The sequence below is a fragment of the Hesperophylax consimilis genome, chromosome 3, assembly GCF_061612785.1.
Source record: "Hesperophylax consimilis isolate HC1 chromosome 3, BYU_Hcon_1.0, whole genome shotgun sequence".
In the NCBI taxonomy this organism is placed as follows: Eukaryota; Metazoa; Arthropoda; class Insecta; order Trichoptera; family Limnephilidae; genus Hesperophylax; species Hesperophylax consimilis.
Genome location: NC_142838.1, coordinates 13123918 through 13145206, shown reverse-complemented (window position 1 = coordinate 13145206; position 21289 = coordinate 13123918). Strand labels below are relative to the sequence as shown.

Genomic DNA, 21289 nt, shown 5'->3' with positions numbered 1-21289 from the left:
TGTGAAAAAATATTACGACCGAAGTAAAAAAACATGTAGAATATTTGTCGTCCCCAAAGTGTTCATATAATATTTTTTTTAAATATCCACAACTTATTTTAATTTAATAAAATTACGCGTTTTTTGGTAAACCCAGGTCTGCAACCATGTCTGAAACGCATTCATAGCGACAATTTACTTTTTTTTTTAAAATTATTGTAATAACATATTTAAAACAAATAGGAGTACGGCATACATCAGTACGGCGGTAGGTACACAATCCCTCAAAGCCCTTATTACAAGTTGGGTCAATGCATTGGGCCAACGTTGGCGCCAACCCGCCTACGCGTGAACGCAGTTGGCGGTTCATCACATTGGCCCAATGCGTTGGTCCAACGTGTACTAGTAGCACTAGGTACATTGCCCAAAAAAATAATCTAAAAATAATTTTAATATCTTTCAAAACTCGTTATTCATACCAAATTAAATACCTACCTACCTACCTACTGTGTTTTGGTACCAACAAACTTAACAAATACGTCCCTACAGGATATTGTTATAAAAAGGCACAAAAATCGCACTTCCGAAAAAAATAAATAAATGGGGAACAGAATTACAAATACATAGGAATAAAATTCCAGATGAGGTACCAGAAAAGAAATTGAAGAAGATTCAAATATACCTACACAAATGTTCACATGTTATGTTGTCATGGTATGGTCATAGTTATGGCGTAAATAAGTAGGTACATGTACCTACACTAAGTATTGTACTTACCTATATTTTTTGTGAATAAAAAACTAAAATTAATTTTACATAAAAATATAAAAGAAACTTACTATATACGTATGACATTTTTCTTTGAAAGTTTTATCAATAATGTTTAACTATCGATAAAACTTGCCCTTCAAATTTTGACCTTAGCAATGTGTGGTCGATATTCAGCATTTGCGCATGACGTCTGCGTTGTTAGTCAGTGTGAGTGAACGTACTTCCCGCGCTTAGCGGGTGACGATTTGTAATGACAGCAGTTTCATGGCAGTTTCATTTGTGAGATTAAACGTGTTGCACGCGACGGCTATTATAGCTCGTTGTCCGAAATTGTTTTAAATCATGTCATGTGAAAAAGAAATCCTGTTAAATAGTGAGAGAAAAATGGCACGCCAAAACGGGATTGTGCAGCCACTTTTGACAGGTATTTTTCCCTAAGTTGGCGTACTGATATTATACCAAAGAGGGAATTTTGAAAAAATGATTAGAATGTCAAGCATTATTTACGTTTCATTTTGGTTATAAATATTTTATTTTATTTTAGACCTCTATCAAATAACTATGGCCTACGCCTATTGGAAATCTGGAAAGAGAGACGATGTTGCTGTGTTTGATTTATTTTTTCGTAATAATCCATTTCAAGGAGAGTTTACTATATTTGCTGGCCTAGAAGAAGTGTTAAAGTTTTTGGATCACTTCCATTACTCCGACAGTGGTGAGTTTAACTTTGGTTTTTAATAAGTCCTTGTTTATTTTTTTGGCCCAATAATTATAACCTAAAAAGTGTTTTAATTCTCTTTTAGATATTGTTTACCTTACTCAAACTCTTCCGCCATCCATTGAACCAGAATTCTTTATTTTCTTGAGACAATTGACATGCAAAGATGTTACTGTGAGTGCAATAGAAGAAGGCTCAGTCACATTCCCCAGGTAAATACCGCAGTGTCACTAAGCTACTGTTATTGTGAAAAGTACTAATAAGTCGTAAACAAACTATCTTCCTGTTAAATAATCTATTTTCTACTCACTCAATCTGAGCGGATTTTTAAAAAAAATCAACTGTAATGTAATACACAGAATATGTAATAAGAATATAATATTATGTAAAAATACTTATCCTTGACCCAAAAATGCTGGGAGTTGCTAAATAAATTACCCATTCACCATATGATCATAACATGAACATTCTTGAATTGAAGTATAAATCTCTCAAAAAAACAAAATAGTAGTACCTACTTTAATCAAAATTTCAACTTCAGAGGTAAAACATTCAGTTCTAACATTTATTATAATTTTGATCAAATAAAGATAAATATTTTCATGTGACATTCAATAAGATACAAGAAAAAGATATCATAAGCATGAATAATTAAGATAAAATTGTTTAAGTAGTTACTTTAATGATTTTCTCTCGCATATCAGCTTATACACAATTTCCATTATGTTATCTACGGTCATAAAGTGGCATACAATTTTAAAAAAATGCACAATAATTCACAACATTACCATAAAAAATACTAGTCATATTGAACACTGAATTCTAGAAAACAGTGTTCATCAGTATGGCAGGAGCAACAATAGCATTTAACCATGTTTTTTAAAACCTTTTTATTTTTTCAGAGTGCCTCTTTTAAGAGTGGAAGGACCCCTCATCATCACCCAAATCCTCGAAACTACACTATTGACGCTAGTGAACTATGCCAGGTATCTTATATTTGTAAACTAACTTTACACTTTTGTTGACTTTGTTTATGTATTTAACATTTATAGAGAGTTAGGATGGGTTGTTTCATAGAATTTGAACAATTCATCAAATTTCAATGTTCATTTTCGGGTTCCGTGAAAGTCCTATTCAAGTTCTGTTATTATATCATTATGGGCCAGTTACTTGACAGAACTGAAATAATAACAGAACTTAAAAATAAATTTCAAAGAAGTAGAAAATTTTCTTTGAAAATTGAAGAATTGTTCAAATTCTCTGAAACAACCCGTCCTTAATGTATGAATATTTTTTTATGCCATTTACATAAAAGTAAAAAAATGGTTGGTAAATTTTTCACAAACAATTTTTAAAAGTACATATGTGTAAGTTATAACAGTATTTATTTAATGTTTATGTTAAGCAAATAAGAAATCTCTTTTTACGTCATTAATATCGCTTATCTTCTAAGTCTTATAGCATATCATTATGTCGCCTAACATGTAATATTTAATTCAATTTATTCTTTTGATTATATCGGATCACAAAACGAAGTTGTTTCCTACAATAAATTTTGATATTTTTTGAGGTCACTGGATCTGCGTGGCGGTACTGCGGCACTCCCATTCGAATTTTAAATTGTACTTTAGTGACTTCACCGGACACTTTTGCTTATATTTTACCAATGATCACTTTGAAAGCCCGTAACTTTGTCATTTTTGGAGATATTGAAAAACTAATTTAACTGTTGCTAATATAACTCTTTGGTAGGAGCCGGCAAGAATATTCAATAAATAAAAATACATTTTTGAAGGCCAACATGGAGACAATACAATTATTAATAAAGTTATATTTTGATTTTTTTGTTTAAAAAACCCAGTAGAAGTAATATCCAAAGACAAAATTAATGCATAAGGTCGACACTGAAATTGCTGTGCTTCGTGACGTGCGTGGCCACAATTCTTCAACACGGCAGTTTCAGGGCTCCGGCTCTCAAGGGTTAAGGTGATTCACTACGTCATGTAACATTCGAAATGGGGCCACTAACAATAACACCTCTTATGTAAATGGCGATAATGTTGAAATTCCTACTTAACACCAGCCGCCTGTTTTGATTTATGCAAAAAAAACATTAACAAAAAGCGTGTTTTATTTTGTTTTGTGAAGTTGAGGCACAAATCTTAAAATGTTAGGACTTAATAAAACACATTATGCAATATAGAATTTCGTAAGTACGAAATTTTGCAATTAAAATAAATTTTGTTGGCCTGATTTTATTTTTTTCTGGGCTTATAAAAAGACTTGCTTATCAAAAAGTTGCTTGATTGTTTTAAAGTCCAAGATGTGTTCTACTTGCAGTATTTAATTAAAGCATTTACAATATTTCTTGATTAGTGATAAAAACATTGCTTTGCATTGCTTCGCAGTGCATCATGTTAAATATATATAATACATTTTTATCAAAATAAAAAAAAACTTAGGAGACAACCTCATTCTTACGTGGTGTATTGTAATATATTTATTTTCGTCGTATAATAATGTATAAGTTGCAATCCACAATGCTACACGAATTGAACCTTGAACTTTAGACACGCATTTTATACTTCGTAATATGCAAGCTGTAAAAAATCATAAGTATGTAAAATATTTGTTTTGTAAGCATGCATAATCTTTTATTCCATATTCTTTTTAAAAAACGATTTTTTCCATTAAAAATATACCTAAATAATAATTCCAATATTACGGAAGATAATTTTACAATGCTTTTGTTTTAAAAAATCTGTAAAATGTATCAATTCTTTTCATTTCATTTTGATCACTTTTGGTCACACAAGCTATAAGCTTTTCAAGTTATTAAAACGGTGACCGGATAAATCATCAAAATGATAATTCATCACATCTTTAAAAAGTTATATTAAGTCATGGAAAGTGATGAAACAAGAACTTTTTTAACTGGGTTAAGTAGGTTAGGTTAGGTTAGGTTATGTTATGTTATGTTTAAAAAAAAATCATCGTTTTTAATGACTTTATATAACTTTTTAAAAGTGTGTTGAATAATCACTGTGTTGAGGTATCATGGAACCTATTAAAACATGTCAGTTTACTTATTTTCAAGTCTTGTAATTGAATCCCACTTTTTACAGGAGAAGACCATTGTAAAGGGCAAATCTTTATTACTCAAATGAATAAATAATGTATTTCAGTTTAATGGCTACGAATGCAGCCCGCTATCGCATGGTCGCTGGTAAGAATATATCTCTGCTTGAGTTTGGACTGCGGAGGGCCCAAGGCCCAGACGGGGGCCTCTCAGCCTCTAAATACTCCTACATTGGTAAGTCCTTCTTTATAAACTATTAAAAAATTTACATTTTATTCACACAAAAATTAAATAGACATAAAGATAATTAGCTCAGATCTATAATAATTAGCTCAGTGATCAGAGCACTTCCCCGGCAAGTATAAGTAGCCATCCTGGGGAAAATACATAAGACAGATATAATAATATGTTTTTTATAAATATATAAATAAAATTATCTGGCAAGACATTAAAATTTACAAAAACATAATTTTGCAATAAAACAAGAAGTTATTAAGAAAATAATGTCAGCCAATTGGCATTTCACCCCTGGTGCGCTAAGGAGTACAAAGTCGTGGGAGGTCGGCGTTCCAAGGGTTAATATTGTCTTCAATGATTAATTTTTTTTTTAAAAGAAAGTCAAACTTTCTGGGTTACAAATAATCTGACAATATTTGAAAAATATCCTTCTACCACCATAGTAGGCGGAAAATGTTGCTTGTGTTGTGATGGAGGACTTAGCCATCCCGGGAATTGAACACACTACGCCTGGATTGGACCCAAATGCGATGTCAACTCAGCCACCGACCGGTCAAAGGCCGGTAAAGATAGGGTTTACTTATTTATCTCCTCTTTCCTCTGGCCCTTTTAAAAGTGTTTTGTCTAGCTCAGAAGTGACCGACCGCCACTGTACGAGCATATTGTTACCTTGTCTTCTATTGTTATGTCTCATCACTATAAAGCATTTAATCTTTCTTATAATATTACTTCTATCACATTGCGTTCCAGATGACTAATATTCTCTGACAAGTGTTTTAAATGACAAGTATTCTCCTAGTTAAACAATGATGCCATTCAAATAAAACAATATCTTAGCAGTCATCATTATTATTTGATTTTGTTATTATCTATGTACCATTCAAATATTATATTACATTTCATTTATCTATTAACACCCCTCGAAACATCTTTTATGATCATTATTGTGAATAAAACAGGGAGATTAAATTGTAGAAGTTTCTTTAATAATACACTTTAGATTGTTTTGGTAATGCTGCCAAATGGTATTTGTGTGTCCACATTCTCACGTAGCCAAAATAGTGTTATTTGCCTGACTCAAAGATGCACATAATTCTTCTGAATCGTCTCTTTCCTTATCAATTGAAATTTGAAGCTGAGATTAGTTGTTTCTACTATCTTGGTACGAGAACACCCAATGGTAGGCAGGAAAACACTTTCTTTGATTTTTTATTCACATCAGTTTTATTTTTATACAATAAAAACAGAATATTACTAAGGGAATGATTTCCCGTAATCAGTAGTGGTATTCCATTCTGACAGACTACTGTCACAGACTACTCTCCAAGACTGAACGTCCAAGACTCACTCTAGAATCTAGAGTCTAGATACTCGGGGTATCTGCTCTTTTAAATTAAAACTACAAGGAAAAGTTGACCTTACTAAGGCTATTTTCTCTTGTGGAATACATTTTTCTTAGCCTAACAATAATTTCGAAGGGACGTGACATGAACAATAGAAATAAATTACAGTATCTCAGGAATACAATTTGCAATATTTTATTTTATTATGGGTTGCCTTGGTTAGAGGCATCCTTGCAATTATTACACCCAGAAGGCCATAAAATCGGCCTTTTCTTTGGATCTGAGGGCAATCAAATTTGGGAGATCTTAAACTAAACAAACAATTTTCAAAGGCCTTTAAAAGTAGGTATTAAAGTATTGGTCAATGTATTTTGAGTATTGGTCAATGCACTTGAACCAACACCTATATAGAGCAATAATTTTTAATACTAGAAGGACATTGTGATTATAAAACACAAGGCTGTTAAATTATTTTATTTGGGATTTTACATTGCAGATCTGAGGAAAAATATTGTGTCGTGATAATGTTAATATAAAAAATGGTGGAAAAATGAATCTAAATTATTTGCAATGCTTTTTATCAAATCAATCAATTTACAGGTTGAGTAATAAATCATAATATTATCAAAAATACTAATTTAGGTTGTATTCATAAGAATATATATCTCAATTTTAACTAACCCGCATGATTTAAATTGTGATTTAGTCTATGTACGTACATGCAGCGATTAGCATTATCCTGTAACATAGTATTATTTTTGTAGAGTAAATTAATTTATGTATTCATTTATTCAAAACAATGCTTTAATGTTGTTAGACTATTCAAATTATGTAACATAATATAATTTAATATTGAAAATATTTTGAAGCTACGAAAATAAGTCATGGTAATTTTTCAGCTAATTTTACACAAATTTCTAAATTCACTGCATTTTTCAGATTTTTCATTGCACACAGTTTCTAAAATAGTTAAGAATGAACTGTTCAATATTTTTCACCTATGTTTCAAATATTGGTGATTTTGTAAGTGCGGATGTTTGGACCATAGTCGTGGCTTATAGTAGTCCCACAAAGAGATTGTATGTACGTCATCGACATAGACATCACATACAACCTCTCTCTGGGACTGCTATAGGACCATAGTTGTGTGTAAATATTGTAATTAACAATTGTCCTTTGTGTTGCTTAAAATTTCGCTTACAAATACATACTTGAGGTTGTAATTTGAGTTACAGCTTTAAGTGACTCAATTATACATTAATAAGAGGCAATATTTTATAATTCATTCTCATTTGTATCTACTTATTCGACAATAATGACTTATGTACATATTCACAATTCTCACGCTAGTCTACATTTGACATTGACACTATTAACACCAATTATCGGCTAGCTCCGTCAGGGATCTCTATTACCAGTGGCAAGGCAATAGCCCGGGCAGCTTAGGTTAGCTATGTTAAAAGCCCATTAAAAGATTGTGTTCAAATTAACTGGAAAAGTAATGTATTGTCCATTCTTTCTATTCCCAGTTGCTGTGGAAGAATAGGGCCTAATTAACTGTTTGGGTGCCAATCGTCGATTTTCGTCGATTCGTGTTTTAACGAAGATTGCCGATCGTCGATTTCCGTCGATTGCGTCAGTAGTGTTCTGATTCGCGCGTACGTCTGTACGTAAAATTCTCATTTTTTCGAAACGCCTGGACTTCGGGATCCTCCTCCGCGTGATTCTAAACCAATATTCTTTAATAAAACACCGAAAAAATCATCGAAATCCTTGAAAATTCAAAGAATTTATGGGGTTTTAAAAAAATATATAGGTAGTTTCATAAAAAATAATGTTTTTTTGGTGGCATTTTACAAGCAACTGTATGAATTTTTTTGGCACTCAAACGGTTAAGAGACTTGCCCTAGCTGCGGTAATTTATCACTGCTGCACTGCCTACTACGTTCGATAACTGAAAATTTGCTTTATTCACGCGTGGTTATTGTTGTCTATGGAGGTTGTAGAACAATAACTTTCTATACTTTTTGCACATCCATTGAGTACCTACACAATTTGTATTATGCATGACTAGCTGACATGTACCCGGCTTTGCTCCACTTTTATATAATTTCTATAAATATAATATGCATGTATTATATATATAAATCTTTCCAAAGAAATTCTCTAAATGATAGTAAAAACCCTGTTAAAATCCGTTCTGTAGTTTAGAAGAACTAAGTGCACAAACAGATAGACGCGGATAGCTACTTTGTTTTAAACTATTTAAAGATTTGATTCCAAACAAAGACTTATCAACTAGTGAAATTAATGAACTAATGTTATTGCTATTAGATAATATTTAAACTGAATTTTGAATTTCCGTTCAACAAAAATGTGAATTGCCCAATTCAGTTTTTGTTTTTAATATAGGTTTAGCACCCCTAGATATTGACATTTACACATTACATGAGTTTATAGGCAATTAAATAAGGAATTTACATTAATCTGAATTAGTGATTGATTAGTTTAAGAACAGATTAATGTAATATATATTATTCTAATAGGTGTTATTTTGAATAGCCCGCTATTTCGGTAGATGTTACTTTTGAAGTTGTCATTTTTTGACATTTGACAAGTAGAAACCACGCCATTAATAAAAATGGAACGATACACGCTTCAACAACGCATTGAAATTATTAAAATTCACTTGAGTGAATCAAATGCAAATCATCTTGAGTGATGAGGCCCATTTCCACCTCGGTGGCTTCGTCAAAAAGCAAAATTGTCGCATCTGGGGCTCGGAAAACCCAAAAGTTATTGGTGAAAAGCCTCTCTGTCCTCAACGTGTGACTGTTTGGTGCGGTTTATGGTTCGGCGGAGTCATTGGACCTTACTTTTTCGAAAATGAGGCTGGAGCAACAGTTACGGTGAATGGATTGCGCTATCGAGAGATGATTAATGATTTTTTATGGCCGGAATCGGATGGTATTGATCTGGACAACGTTTACTTTCAACAAGACGGCGCTACGTGCCACACAAGCAACGAAACCATTGATCTTTTACGATTGAATATCAAAATAACACCTCTTATTGAAAAACCCTGTACATGGCTGAATAAAATGTTTATATATTTATGCATTATAATTAAATTATTCTTATGAAGCATGAACCGAGTTAGAAAAAATTACATTTACTTAACCCATTGGGTCCCAAAATTGTCTTCCTGTGTCCTTCGTGTCACGTCCGGCTACAGTTACAGTAATAAACTACGGAAATATCTGCAATATTTAAAGGGCAAATTTATATTACGATGGCCTTATGATAAATTCATCTTTAATCTGCTTCACTTTCCACGATTGAAAACAGAATTGTAATATTCAATGCAATAATTATTTCTGTATTCAAGGTCCAAATCATTCTTACACAATTTAATACTCAATGGGTAATTGCTCTATGTTTACAGTTAAATATTTTTAGGACTTGGCAATTTCTTCTTAGCTAACTGAATTTAACATTACGAAACATTCTAGTTTTTACCAGATGAATCCAAGCACTTGATAGATATAATCGTAGATGTATCCAACTTACTATAAACTTTCTCCAATACATACATACAGCGATGTTTTATTTACATCGAGATTATTATTAGTACTTCCCGAGAGGCATATCTCATATTATTTAATCGTTATCAAACAACCTGGTGAGGTAAAATTCTTGGCAAGTTCTTGGTAGGTGATTTGCCGAACACAAATAATGCTTTTTGAAAGTTATTGTTGTCTATATATTACTTTTGGTAATGAACGTAGTGGAAGATTATGGAATAATATTGAACATAAGTCTCTGATGAATGTACAACGAATGGAGGGTATAAAAGGCCAGTTAGCGTGTCCATTTTGTTACCGTTACCAGTTGCACTTTAAATGTTATACTTATCGTCTCGGAGTCTAAAATTTATTGTACATTCCATTTACAAAAGCACACTCATTATGCTCTCTATATTCAGCACTGCTTGTATAATTTAAATTTTAAAATTATTAACCCTTCAGGCTTTTAAATATTTTTACCTACAAGTCTCAATGACACCGAAATTTCATGGAATTTCAGAATGCTTCCGAGGTATTTTAAATATGCTTTATATTTCATATTTTTAAATTTGTCATAAAAAAAAACACCATTTTAGAAAATAAATAAAATTATCTTTGAGATGTTCGTATTTGAAATAAAAATTGAAAAAATAAAATTTTAATGTCAAACTTTTGAAAGAATTTTTATATTTAGAAAACTCATTCCTTTTGTTTAGGGGATTAGTAAGAAAACTGTCACTTCACTTTTTACACCGTTCATATAATAAAAAAATATAAATAATCTTTTAACTTTCCACTTTTAATGGAGGCCTCAGCACGGGTAAGCCACCCAGTGAGGCCAACATTACTAAATTTATTACTAAGAAATGTAAAATATTGTACCAAAAAAAAAAAAAAAACTGTCAACGAAAAAATCCTGGCAATTTGTAATAGTACAGTTTGTTTGTCATATTTTTGGATTTCATCTGTGGAATCAAGAATAAATATTTGAGACAAACTGAGAAGAATAATTATTTCTCTTTCCAACAATGAACAAATCACTTATCTCTGTATGTATGTTTATTACTTTCTACATTCAATACATGCAATACTCGTACTTATATATAATTTAAATGACGCCACAAAGTAATTTTACAACTATTGAAGCAGTTATGTATAATTACTTATCCGAACATGAGTCTTGTAATTTTTGCGCATTAACGACCGAATGAATGTTGTAAAGGCATTATATCCATTTGAAAAACATTATATTATAGTTCTGAAACTATCTTTGTCAGTTATTTAAAAGCTCAAATCACATTTGAAGTAAGTTTTATAGTTATGATATCGTGCCATGAACCTTGGCAGTTTGCGCTAAAACTTGTCCGTTTTGCAGCAAGACTTGGATAGTGAATAGGGAAAGTTTGACACCATATTTTCTTGAACATGAATTATACCCTATAAACTCCGGCACGCAATAAAGTTTGGGGTGAGCCCCCCTATTGATTGAAGTAGATTAGTTCCCGGGGAGTTCTATTGGTACCAGGCACCGATTCATAGCTGTAAGGCTATCAACTTTAAGTGCTTTTTCGCTGAGTTTATACTCTTACACACCGCAGACAATATTCCAATGCTATGAGACGGGTCACGTTACAAATGATTGTTCTTTTGAACACACAAATTCCACACATAAAATAAGTATTAATAAATTCTTTGGAAATCGCTTTTCCATTTTGACGGTGACCTCAATTTTTACTTTTGTCGGTATTGTTTGCGTTTCAAAGAAACTTTTAAAGATTTGTAGTAGTAATTTAGACATTTTGCTAATCGTGAGTCACTTGGTTCAATATTAACGCACTTAGGGCTTTTACTGACACAATAAGTCGAAATGTTACATAATGCAGAAATATAATATTTATGAGTAAGTATAATCAGTAGGTACAAAGACTTAACAATAACCAATTTGCGTAAAGGAGTTGAACAATTTGAATTTTTACTCCCGTTAAATAGACTTTTACATATCGACGGTCCCGAAGAACAATGTCGGAAGTGAAAATTTGTAGTTTTGCAATAGTGCTGTTTAAAGTTTCATTCCTGCATTTTTACTGTTTTTTATATAGTGTCGTTTGATATTTTGTATTAACCCCCATTTATTTAATCAGAGACATAAATTATCAAAAACAGTAAAATTGAAGGAACAAAACATTAAACAGCTCTGCTGCAAAACTATAAACTAGCACATCCAACATTGTTCTTCGGAACCGTCGGAATATATTTGTATATTTTTTACAATATTTCATAAATGAAAACAAGAAAGAATTTAAAAAAAATATATATCAATAAAACAAATAAAAAAAACAAAATACCCCAATAAGGAATTCCAGTCAATTAAAAAATATATATTTATGAATATTCACCTTTTAAGTTAATTACCAGTATTTTTTTTTTGCTAATGTGGTTTTCTTAGTTAAAATAATTTTCAAAGTTTGTTTGATATTTAGCAAGATTTCATTTAATATTTAGCAAACATGAAATCCTTTGAAATAATTTCTATACGGCAGTGGTTAACCATGTACGAGTCTACGCAGTGCAACTTTGCACAAAATTGTCTGTACTCTTATCTGTGAGGTAGCGGTGTAAGTTCTGTCAGTATCAACCGGCCTATGACAGGGCGTTTAAATCCTCACGGGCTTATTCGTTTTTAAATGTCAATTTATCAATTCTACATATAATTTTATGATAAAACTGATACACGGTGTCCAGAGGTAAAATGCACGAACTTCGGGAGGTGATTCTACATGATGGTAGAGGTAAAAAAGACAAATAACTTTTTCGAAATTCTGTTGTTATTTTTCAATAGAAGAATATTATTTTCTCCGTACAAACAATTCAACTTTTGTACATGAAAACTACTTTAAAATGTTGAAATTTCTAAAAAAGTTATTTAACTTTTTCTACTAATATCATGCAAAATCTTCTAGAGAAATTTGTGTATTTTACCCCCAGACAGCCTGTATATTCAGAATCAGCATTTTTATTTTTTATTTTATTTTATTTTATTTACGAAAAAAACAGTCATTTATATATTTAGCATAAACAGCAATTATTTACAATATTAGACCAATAATGTTCCATTAATTCTAGTCGTTGATTCAATATTTGCACCTATACAATATATTTATAAATGACAAAGAAATATAATGAATAAACATTATAAGGAATTACAAAATGTTATAAAAACAATTAAAGACATTTAGTAGTATGTAATACAGTTTTCGCATGATTATACTAAAAACAATAAAATAAACTAAGCTGATAGGATTATTTCACAAAATAAAAAAAGTTATCAGTTTAGTAAGTAGCATTTTATATGTTTTCAAGTTACAGTTGAAAATGTCTATATCTCTAGAGGCATTGTGAGTTTTACAGATACGTCCTATTAAAGAGTTTTGCGTATATTTGGTTTTACGTTCTGGCTGGTGTTGTGTTCAGGGCAACGAAATGCAATATTTTCTAGCAGGTATGATGAATCAACATGTTGATCTTTATGAATATATGTTTATTAAGTCATCATATTTTGGTTTATAGTCTGTTGTAATATCGATTGAGTATTTCTTGAAAATATTTATAATGCTGATAAGCTAAAACAATATCAAGTAACCAGTCATGTGTGTAGTTATTATTCAAGGCCATTTAAGATAAAATTATCTATATTTGGAAACTGTTTTTCCTGATCAGTTAAATATTAATAACACATTTACATATCATACCTTATCAGCCTATTATGACGTAAGGAAATGTTGTTGAAAAATTTTTAACATTTTAACGCTGTCCGAAAACACCCTCCACAAAGCATTCCCAAAGATGACACCGATGTAATTCCACACATCCTGTGTGGAATTAATGTTACACCTTCAGGCTAATTTGTTCGCTTTGGGAACAACTCATGTAGTGGTATAACAGAAATAGCTGTAACTTCTTACTGTTGTGGTGACTGGTGAGATCACAACGAAAGAGAAAACACCATGCTTTATATTCAAATCTAGAATTTAACCACAGATGAATTAAAATGTGCACCTTTATGAAACCAAAGGTACCAACCGCAATTTGAAAAGAACTTATGAGACTTTATTAAATATTTTTATTTGAAACGACAAAAAAGTGAGGAAATATTTTGGTTGCACAGAATCCACAAATTACATGTTATAATTTACAATCAAATTGTTCTTAACTTCTAGTCATAATAATACACACTGGCAGACATTTTAACAATGATTATTCGTTTAACGCTAGTCTTGTAAATGGAAGGAATGATTAGGTTATGTTCATGGTTTTAGGAATTAATTAAATGATATTGCAGGCGGATTTGATGGCACAAGCAACGTGTTGGCCGGGAAACTTTTCAACATTCCCGTGAAGGGTACCCACGCCCACGCCTACATCACTTCCTTCTCCAACCTGAGTGATCTCAACGCGACCATGCTGCCGCACGCGGAGACGAAGGAAGCGTGCGACCTCCAGAAGCTGTCTGTGGACTGGCGCAAGAAGATCTCTCCAATGATTGATATCTCCACGGAGGAAGCCAACGACGGAGAGCTTGCCGCTCTGATTTCATACGCGGCCGCCTTCCCCACTGGATTCATAGCACTAGTGGACACGTATGATGTGAAGAGGTATCCCTTTAATGGCACGACCCAGCGGCAATGCACTATGTCTCAACACGAACATGACCATGACCACAAGTCGAGGAAATGCTACCTCTACAAGTGCCACTGTCAGAAACTTAATATGTATTCCTACACCGCCGAGTTGATTGATCGGACCCTGAGGTAAAGTGTGAGGACTGTCCCCATCCCATCCCCGTCTCTTTTGCTATTTTGGGATTTAACGATTACATTATTGCTTGACACTTTATTTTCCAATCATCTTTATCATCCAAAAATAATATTTAGTTGTCTTGCTAATTCCGTAGTACCTAGTACTCACTCATTTCATCTGGTAGTCTCAGTTTTATTCCTTCAGTCAAATTTCCCACTTTTCCAGCAATTTTACAGATTAGTTATTTTTAATATTTTCATCTTTTTATATTGACATAATAATTTAAAATAAAACAATAACTTTGTAATTGTAATGTCACAAAGTTATTGTTTCATTTTAATTTATTTTTAGATTGTCTTATTATTTAAAGTAAACCGGATGAAAAGATGATGTCCATTTTTAATTGAATTCCCTTCTTAGACTTGTACGTTTTTTACTGTCCGTCTTTTAAATTAATGCTTTTTAGAATAAATTAATTTATCTACCAAGGTGATGATGGGTCAATAAAAATTTGACAATCACGATTCGGACAAAGTAATATTACACACTCGTAAATTTATCACGTTCGTTTTTATACGTATTATCAGTAATATTTTTAATTTAATATAATATTTTGTAGGTTTATATTATGAAATTATTGATTTCTCTTTAGGATCTAGAAAGATCCACATACATATCCATAGAGTAAATTTAGTTTAATTCCACTATAATATTTTTAGTGATTCTATACAAATTGTATACAATTTTCAGTCTTTTCATAAAGTAGTCCCAAAAGAGGTTTTACGTGTCGTCATCGTTCTAGTATCTTCTGGCTTTTTCGTTTTCATACAAGACTTGTGAGAAAGAAGGTTTCATCGATGACGTGCGTACAACCTCTCTCTGGGACTACTGTGTCGAATAACTGGGCGAGTGTGGCTATTTTTTTGACAGTTTAATTTTACACACTAGAAATGCCTTTAGTATAGATTTGAATGGGAACCAATGTCGCCATTGACTTAATACCTTTCGGTTCTAGCCCAATAAGCATGCTCTGTGCCTCTCTGTTTATCGCCATCCCATTTGAATTTCATAATGATGACGAAAAACTGTTTTGTATTGGAAATTTAAGACCTGATTCCAGACCTTTGCAGCACAATACGTGCCTACATCGCATTTCTTGTATTCTTCTTTATTCTATGGAAAGTGAAGATATTTCGGTCTCTTCAGGACATTTTCAAAACTGTTTTAAATAAATAAATTTATGACAAAAAACTTTCGTACAAAATCAATAACTTCATACGAGCAATAATGTAATCCTCAAAATAATACCCATATTATCAAACTCACGTACAAAACTACCAAATCGTTGCATTCTTTGTATGGACACTGTAGACGTCGTATTCAAATATTGATCACCTCGTCAGTTAGTGTTGTCAGCGGCGATAATCTGTGCGAAGCTAATCAACCCAAATTACATGGACACTGTAGATTTCTTATTAAATTATTGATCTATCGCCTCGCCAGTGTTGTCAGCGGTGATAATCTTTGCAAAGCTAGCCGACCTAATTTCCAATAAATTATGTGCTTACTGTTTTTAATGTATTCAGTTCAAATAAAATATATGCACAAGTATGTCTATGTATTTAAAATACAGTTGTATCCTAATCATGTAATCGTATTTATGGTGATACTTTGTCTGCAAAAATCTCCGTCAAATCTCTTAAATTGTATTTTTTATCTTAATCAATACGTTGTTTTAAACACGTTTCTGTTTTGTCATTATCTTTTTAAAATCTAATGAATTTCAAATATTTACACCTTCGAGATTCGAGATTTGTGTTGGCTGGCTTCTTTTAGCAGAATGGCATTGTCATCTAATAATAATTGATTTCATTTTACACATTGTTTTGTTTAATGGAGTAGTCACTTGATCAAATGTATGGTGCATAGCACATTTCAAAGCTTCCAAAATTCCGGATCTTCCCACCTTTGCTTCAGCGTCTGATTTAAATAGTTTTTAATTTTCCAAACGACTCGGCAGTGGTTAGTGTACAAAATTTAATTTGTTGGTTATGTTTGTGTTAAAGAGGCTTAAATGTTGCGCATTTATCAAATGCTTTTAATGTCTTTGCTTTTAATTTCTACTCCATCAGGCAAGTCTTCTCGATTGCATGCTGCATACGTCAATGGTCCCGATACGGGGATCACGGAGACCATCTTATTAATTATTATTCATTATTGGGAATGCTGTGTTGTTGGCATTGTTGTTACAATCCAACAACAACAACATTGATTTATCAATTTGTACATATGTATTCAACATTACTTCTAATAGCATTTACAAATGATATTATATCCATCTGTACATATTATCTTTCATTGTAATCTGTGTTATTTTTGTCAACTAATAATACCAATAAGGTTTTTTGGCCCTTCCTCTCATTAATCTACTTACCGAGGTGTTCATGATTGATGTGTAGTTCATTTATTCCATTTGTCTTCCATCTTTGATGAATAAACAATACTGCCCAAATGTCAAAATTCAACTTATTTCGGAGATCCGTAGAACTAAATGAGATTTTCATACTAGATTCCTTGCTAAATTCAGCCTTTGTTTATTTTAACAAATCAATTGTAAAAACAAAAATGTTTGCTTTACATGTGATGAAGGTTAGACAGAAAAGATGAAATGAGCACATAATGGAAAAATTATACACCAATGTTGCAGATATGAGCGTAAATAATTTGATTTTCATTGGATTTTTACTGAGGCCGTATTGTAAATTCATCAATGATATACGTAATATTAAACATATTAATTTTGAAATTGTCTACTAATATACTATAAAGTAAGTGGTGCATGTTGTTTTACATGTGTGTACGTGGATCGTATTTAATTTATAGTATTATTCCTATATGCAGTGGCGGTTCTCCATAGGGGTACGGTGGAGACAGACCGATCGTGATATTCCCTGAAACCTGCTAAAAAAAACCATTTGATGCTTTGTCTACCCCGAAATGAATGAGTTCTATAAATATAAAAGCAATTCACGTTTGTAGAAATATGAAATAAAAGTTTATTCCGGATCTCTTTCAAGCGACAGGCGTCCCCTCCGCGCCACGTCTTGAAGCTAACTAGAACTAGAACCTAGAACTAATGTGTACTAAGCAGGGGTGGCCGGTGTTCATATGGTGAATTTTGTCCGTGACTTGGTGGCGGATGTCTGCATGACCACTGCGTGGCAGGCCAGATCGCGAGACTGGATGAGAAAGACCTTTTGACATCTCCAACAGGACTCTCTCGGAACATCGCGTTGCACCGAAGTGGAGGGAATGGATTCATATGTCTGTCACTCCTGGACACACTGATCCCCATTCCTACTCACACCTCATGCCCTTTTCCTCCACAAAGCATCCCCAAAGATGTCATAGGCCCTGAGAGGAATTATTTTCCTTAGGGCCTCCTGTGTGGAGCTAATGTAAAAAAAACAAGTTGGGGACAAACCGAGATGTCCCTTCAGGCATCTGGGTACGTACTTTGGTTTCTTTCTCTATTGTAAAGCAATCCTCAACCACGCGTGCGCACTTGTATGTGAATTTCTAATACCGTGGGGAGAGTCAATTAAACCCCCTCGAGCCAAAGAACACTGAATCGTTTGTTTAATTCAAGATAGTTATGGAGTTTCCGGCGGGAATCGTGCGCATTCAAATTTAGTTAGATGATAATCTTGCAAGAAATTGTGTTATTTTTATTATATTATCTTGTGAATTGGTGTTTACCAATATAAATTAAAAATTGTTTTGTGTTCAAGCACAAATTGTCACAAAGATTTTTGTTTGGAAATTTTTATATTATTTCTCCGAGCAGTAAAATGTCAGTACACTACATGTAAAAGATGTCAGTCCCCTCCATCGAAGAAACGCTGGGGCCGCCACTGCCTATATGTTCATATATTATGTATCTATTTAAAATTTATATCAATAACTATAAATATTTATTTTGATATACATGCATAATTTCGAGATACATGTTATTATCTATTTATTTATTATAGAACAAAAATAAAATGTGTGTTAACAATGTAGAGAAATAATTCTTGTAAATTGTGTAGTATTTTTGAGTAAAATACATAAACTTAACAAAATCAAGAGCAAAATCTAGGGTTGTTTATTAAAAAAAATGTAACTATAACTACTAGCTAAAACAAAGTTTAACATTGGCTCACTTTACCCGTGTAAAGTATGTACAGTATACATAATGCTTTTACACAATAAAGATTATTATTTTTAAAGGTAAACTTAAAATTATTAATAAAGTGGTCGTTTATAGATGGCGCTAATAAATTATTATTTTTTTAAGTTACGCCTTAAGAAAAATTATTTGTTTGCACCTCTACACACTGAATATGAATAAATAGTTTTGTCTGCTTAAAAACTCAATTTTTTCAAGAAAGGTATACAAATACGATTTATGATTGAATCATCAATAGAATATTATATTTGTATGCCTTTCTTGGAAGAATTGAGTTTTTATATGGACAAAACTATTAATTCATGTTCCGCATGAACAAGTGCAAACACAATGCACTGAATAAAGAAAAAAAAAACAAACAATAAATTCATCATAAAATTTTAAAAGCATAACTCATAAAAAGTGTGTAAAATAATTAAATCAGCGCCATCTATGAACAAGCAGTTCGTGAATAATTTTAAGTTGACCATTAAAATATTATAATTTAACTTAAATTAATTACTGATTTCTTGCTATTTTTGAACTTGTAAATTCATAAAAATTAGGCGTATGTTTTGTAGAGCACCGTGAAAGTTCCCAAGCACATGCATTTTTTTAATCAAGTAGGAGTGGCCTGCTGAACTTCTGTGCTGTGGCGTTGGCTCTGAACGATATTGGGTATCGTGCCGTGGGGGTGAGGATCGACAGCGGGGACTTGGCGTACCTGTCCGTGCTGTCCAGGAACACCTTCGAGACCATCTCCAAGGAGCTGAACCTGCCCTGGTTCGCCAATATGACTATCGTCGCATCCAACGACATCAACGAAGAAACAATACTTAGTCTGAATGAACAAGGACATAAGATTGACTGCTTCGGAATTGGGACACATCTTGGTAATACACAAAAATCTATCTTTATGCTTCATCATCATCATGTTTGGGGTTGGGACCCTTAGAGAATTATGGCCACCTCTATGACATGTTTTTATGCCCGAGGGTACCACATATATTTCCTTACCATACTCTCATCTAAATCTAAGTCACATGTGTGTTGTGGGCGTGTCTGTGTGCCCAAAATAAGACCATTTTTATTACTTAATTAAAGTCAATAAATTTTATTTTTTACTTCGGGTGAAATCCGTCAAAAATCTTTAAAAATCAAAGTTCTTTCTTTTTTTATATTAACTTCACTCAGGAGGCCCTGAAGAAATATTTTTTTTTCATGGTCTATTTCATCTTTGGTGGTGCTGCGTGGAGGGGTTGGTTTGAGGTGAGGATGGTGTGAACATGGGTCTTGAAGAGGCCCATATTGTAGGAAGGAGGAAACACAGAAGCTGGATAATCATTCCTTAGCCAAATGAGTCGTAAAAACGACTCGTTCATGTCAACTGTGAACAAATATTGGAATCTCGTTTGGCATGTTTCCCCACTATGTACCGGTGCCTAAGGGATCAATGACGCTAGTTCAGATATTGATTTTCATTAACCTGTCTGGGGCCTAGGAGTCGAAAGGTCTTATGCAAATTACCAACATCAAATGACTTTCAAATTGGTACCTACAGTCCACATTTCTAGGGATTTTCTGTTCTTTGATTTTTATTGTTGATGTTTTGCGTGAATATGATTTATTCTTAAATACTAGCTGTACCCCGCTACACTTTGCTGTGGCTCAATATGTCTGTGCAGATATAGAAACAATAGCGCGAGTTGCTTTTACGTCCAATAGATGGTGCTGTTTTTCAAATAGCATGTTTTCCAATAGATGGTGCTGTTTTTCAAAAAAGCATGTTTTCCAACAGATGGAGCTGTTTTTAAAAAAAAAATGTTTTTACCTGTCGTAGGTGATATTTACGTAATATAGATATTTTTATATATATAAAAACTCAGGCATATTCGAATGCAACGTTGAGTCAAAATTTCAGAGCAATCGGTGAAGCACTCTCGGAGATTTAAGATTTTGAAGAATCAAACATTTTTATTTATATTTATGTAAATATATTTATGACTTTGACTACTTTTGTGTTATAGTGACCTGTCAAAGACAACCCGCCCTAGGCTGTGTGTACAAACTGGTAGAGATAAATGGTCAGCCACGAATCAAACTGAGTCAAGATGTCGGTAAAGTGACTATCCCGGGACACAAGGAGGTACTTAATAATAATAATATTATATTATTTTATTTCTTATTTTGTTTATTGTTTTTTCCTAAACTGAAAAAGAGTTGGTACGCAAGGCCATTTTATAGACGAAATCTATCGCATTATCCTTGGTGTGTGAAAATCACTTTGATGATGAACATAAAATACGCTAACAAAAAAAGTTCTCAATAGGAGATATCAAATATCGTTTATCTGATGTAAAACTGTTCTAAATCACAAACAGTAGGTTGTCTAGGAGAACATTATTTTGGATTTCGTTCGCTTTTACTTCTGATGTGTAATTTTGTTTAAATATATTTGTATGTTTATTTTATCAGTATTATTTAAAAATATATATATTTTTGAAGTGATACTTCTTTACGCGCGTTATGCATTTTCGAGGACCGGAGTAAAACTGACTCATGACCGTCACGAAAAACCGTGATCATTTC

The 21289-nt window shown here is 32.5% G+C and overlaps 1 protein-coding gene across 2 annotated transcripts in view; it reads left to right on the top strand.

Moving 5' to 3' along the window:
• Window positions 1-840: 840 nt before the first annotated feature.
• Window positions 841-21289, top strand: part of Naprt (nicotinate phosphoribosyltransferase) — a 31425-nt gene continuing 10976 nt past the window's right edge. The window contains exons 1-8 of one of the 2 annotated variants that reach the window (XM_089648328.1): window positions 841-1174; window positions 1295-1465; window positions 1554-1680; window positions 2371-2454; window positions 4654-4781; window positions 14033-14501; window positions 19328-19593; window positions 20728-20846. In XM_089648328.1, coding sequence (XP_089504454.1) covers window positions 1093-1174; window positions 1295-1465; window positions 1554-1680; window positions 2371-2454; window positions 4654-4781; window positions 14033-14501; window positions 19328-19593; window positions 20728-20846 — 1446 coding nt within the window. In that variant the 5' untranslated portion in view covers window positions 841-1092. The remainder of the gene's footprint in view (window positions 1175-1294; window positions 1466-1553; window positions 1681-2370; window positions 2455-4653; window positions 4782-14032; window positions 14502-19327; window positions 19594-20727; window positions 20847-21289) is intronic. The other variant, XM_089648334.1, reaches the window with a different exon arrangement.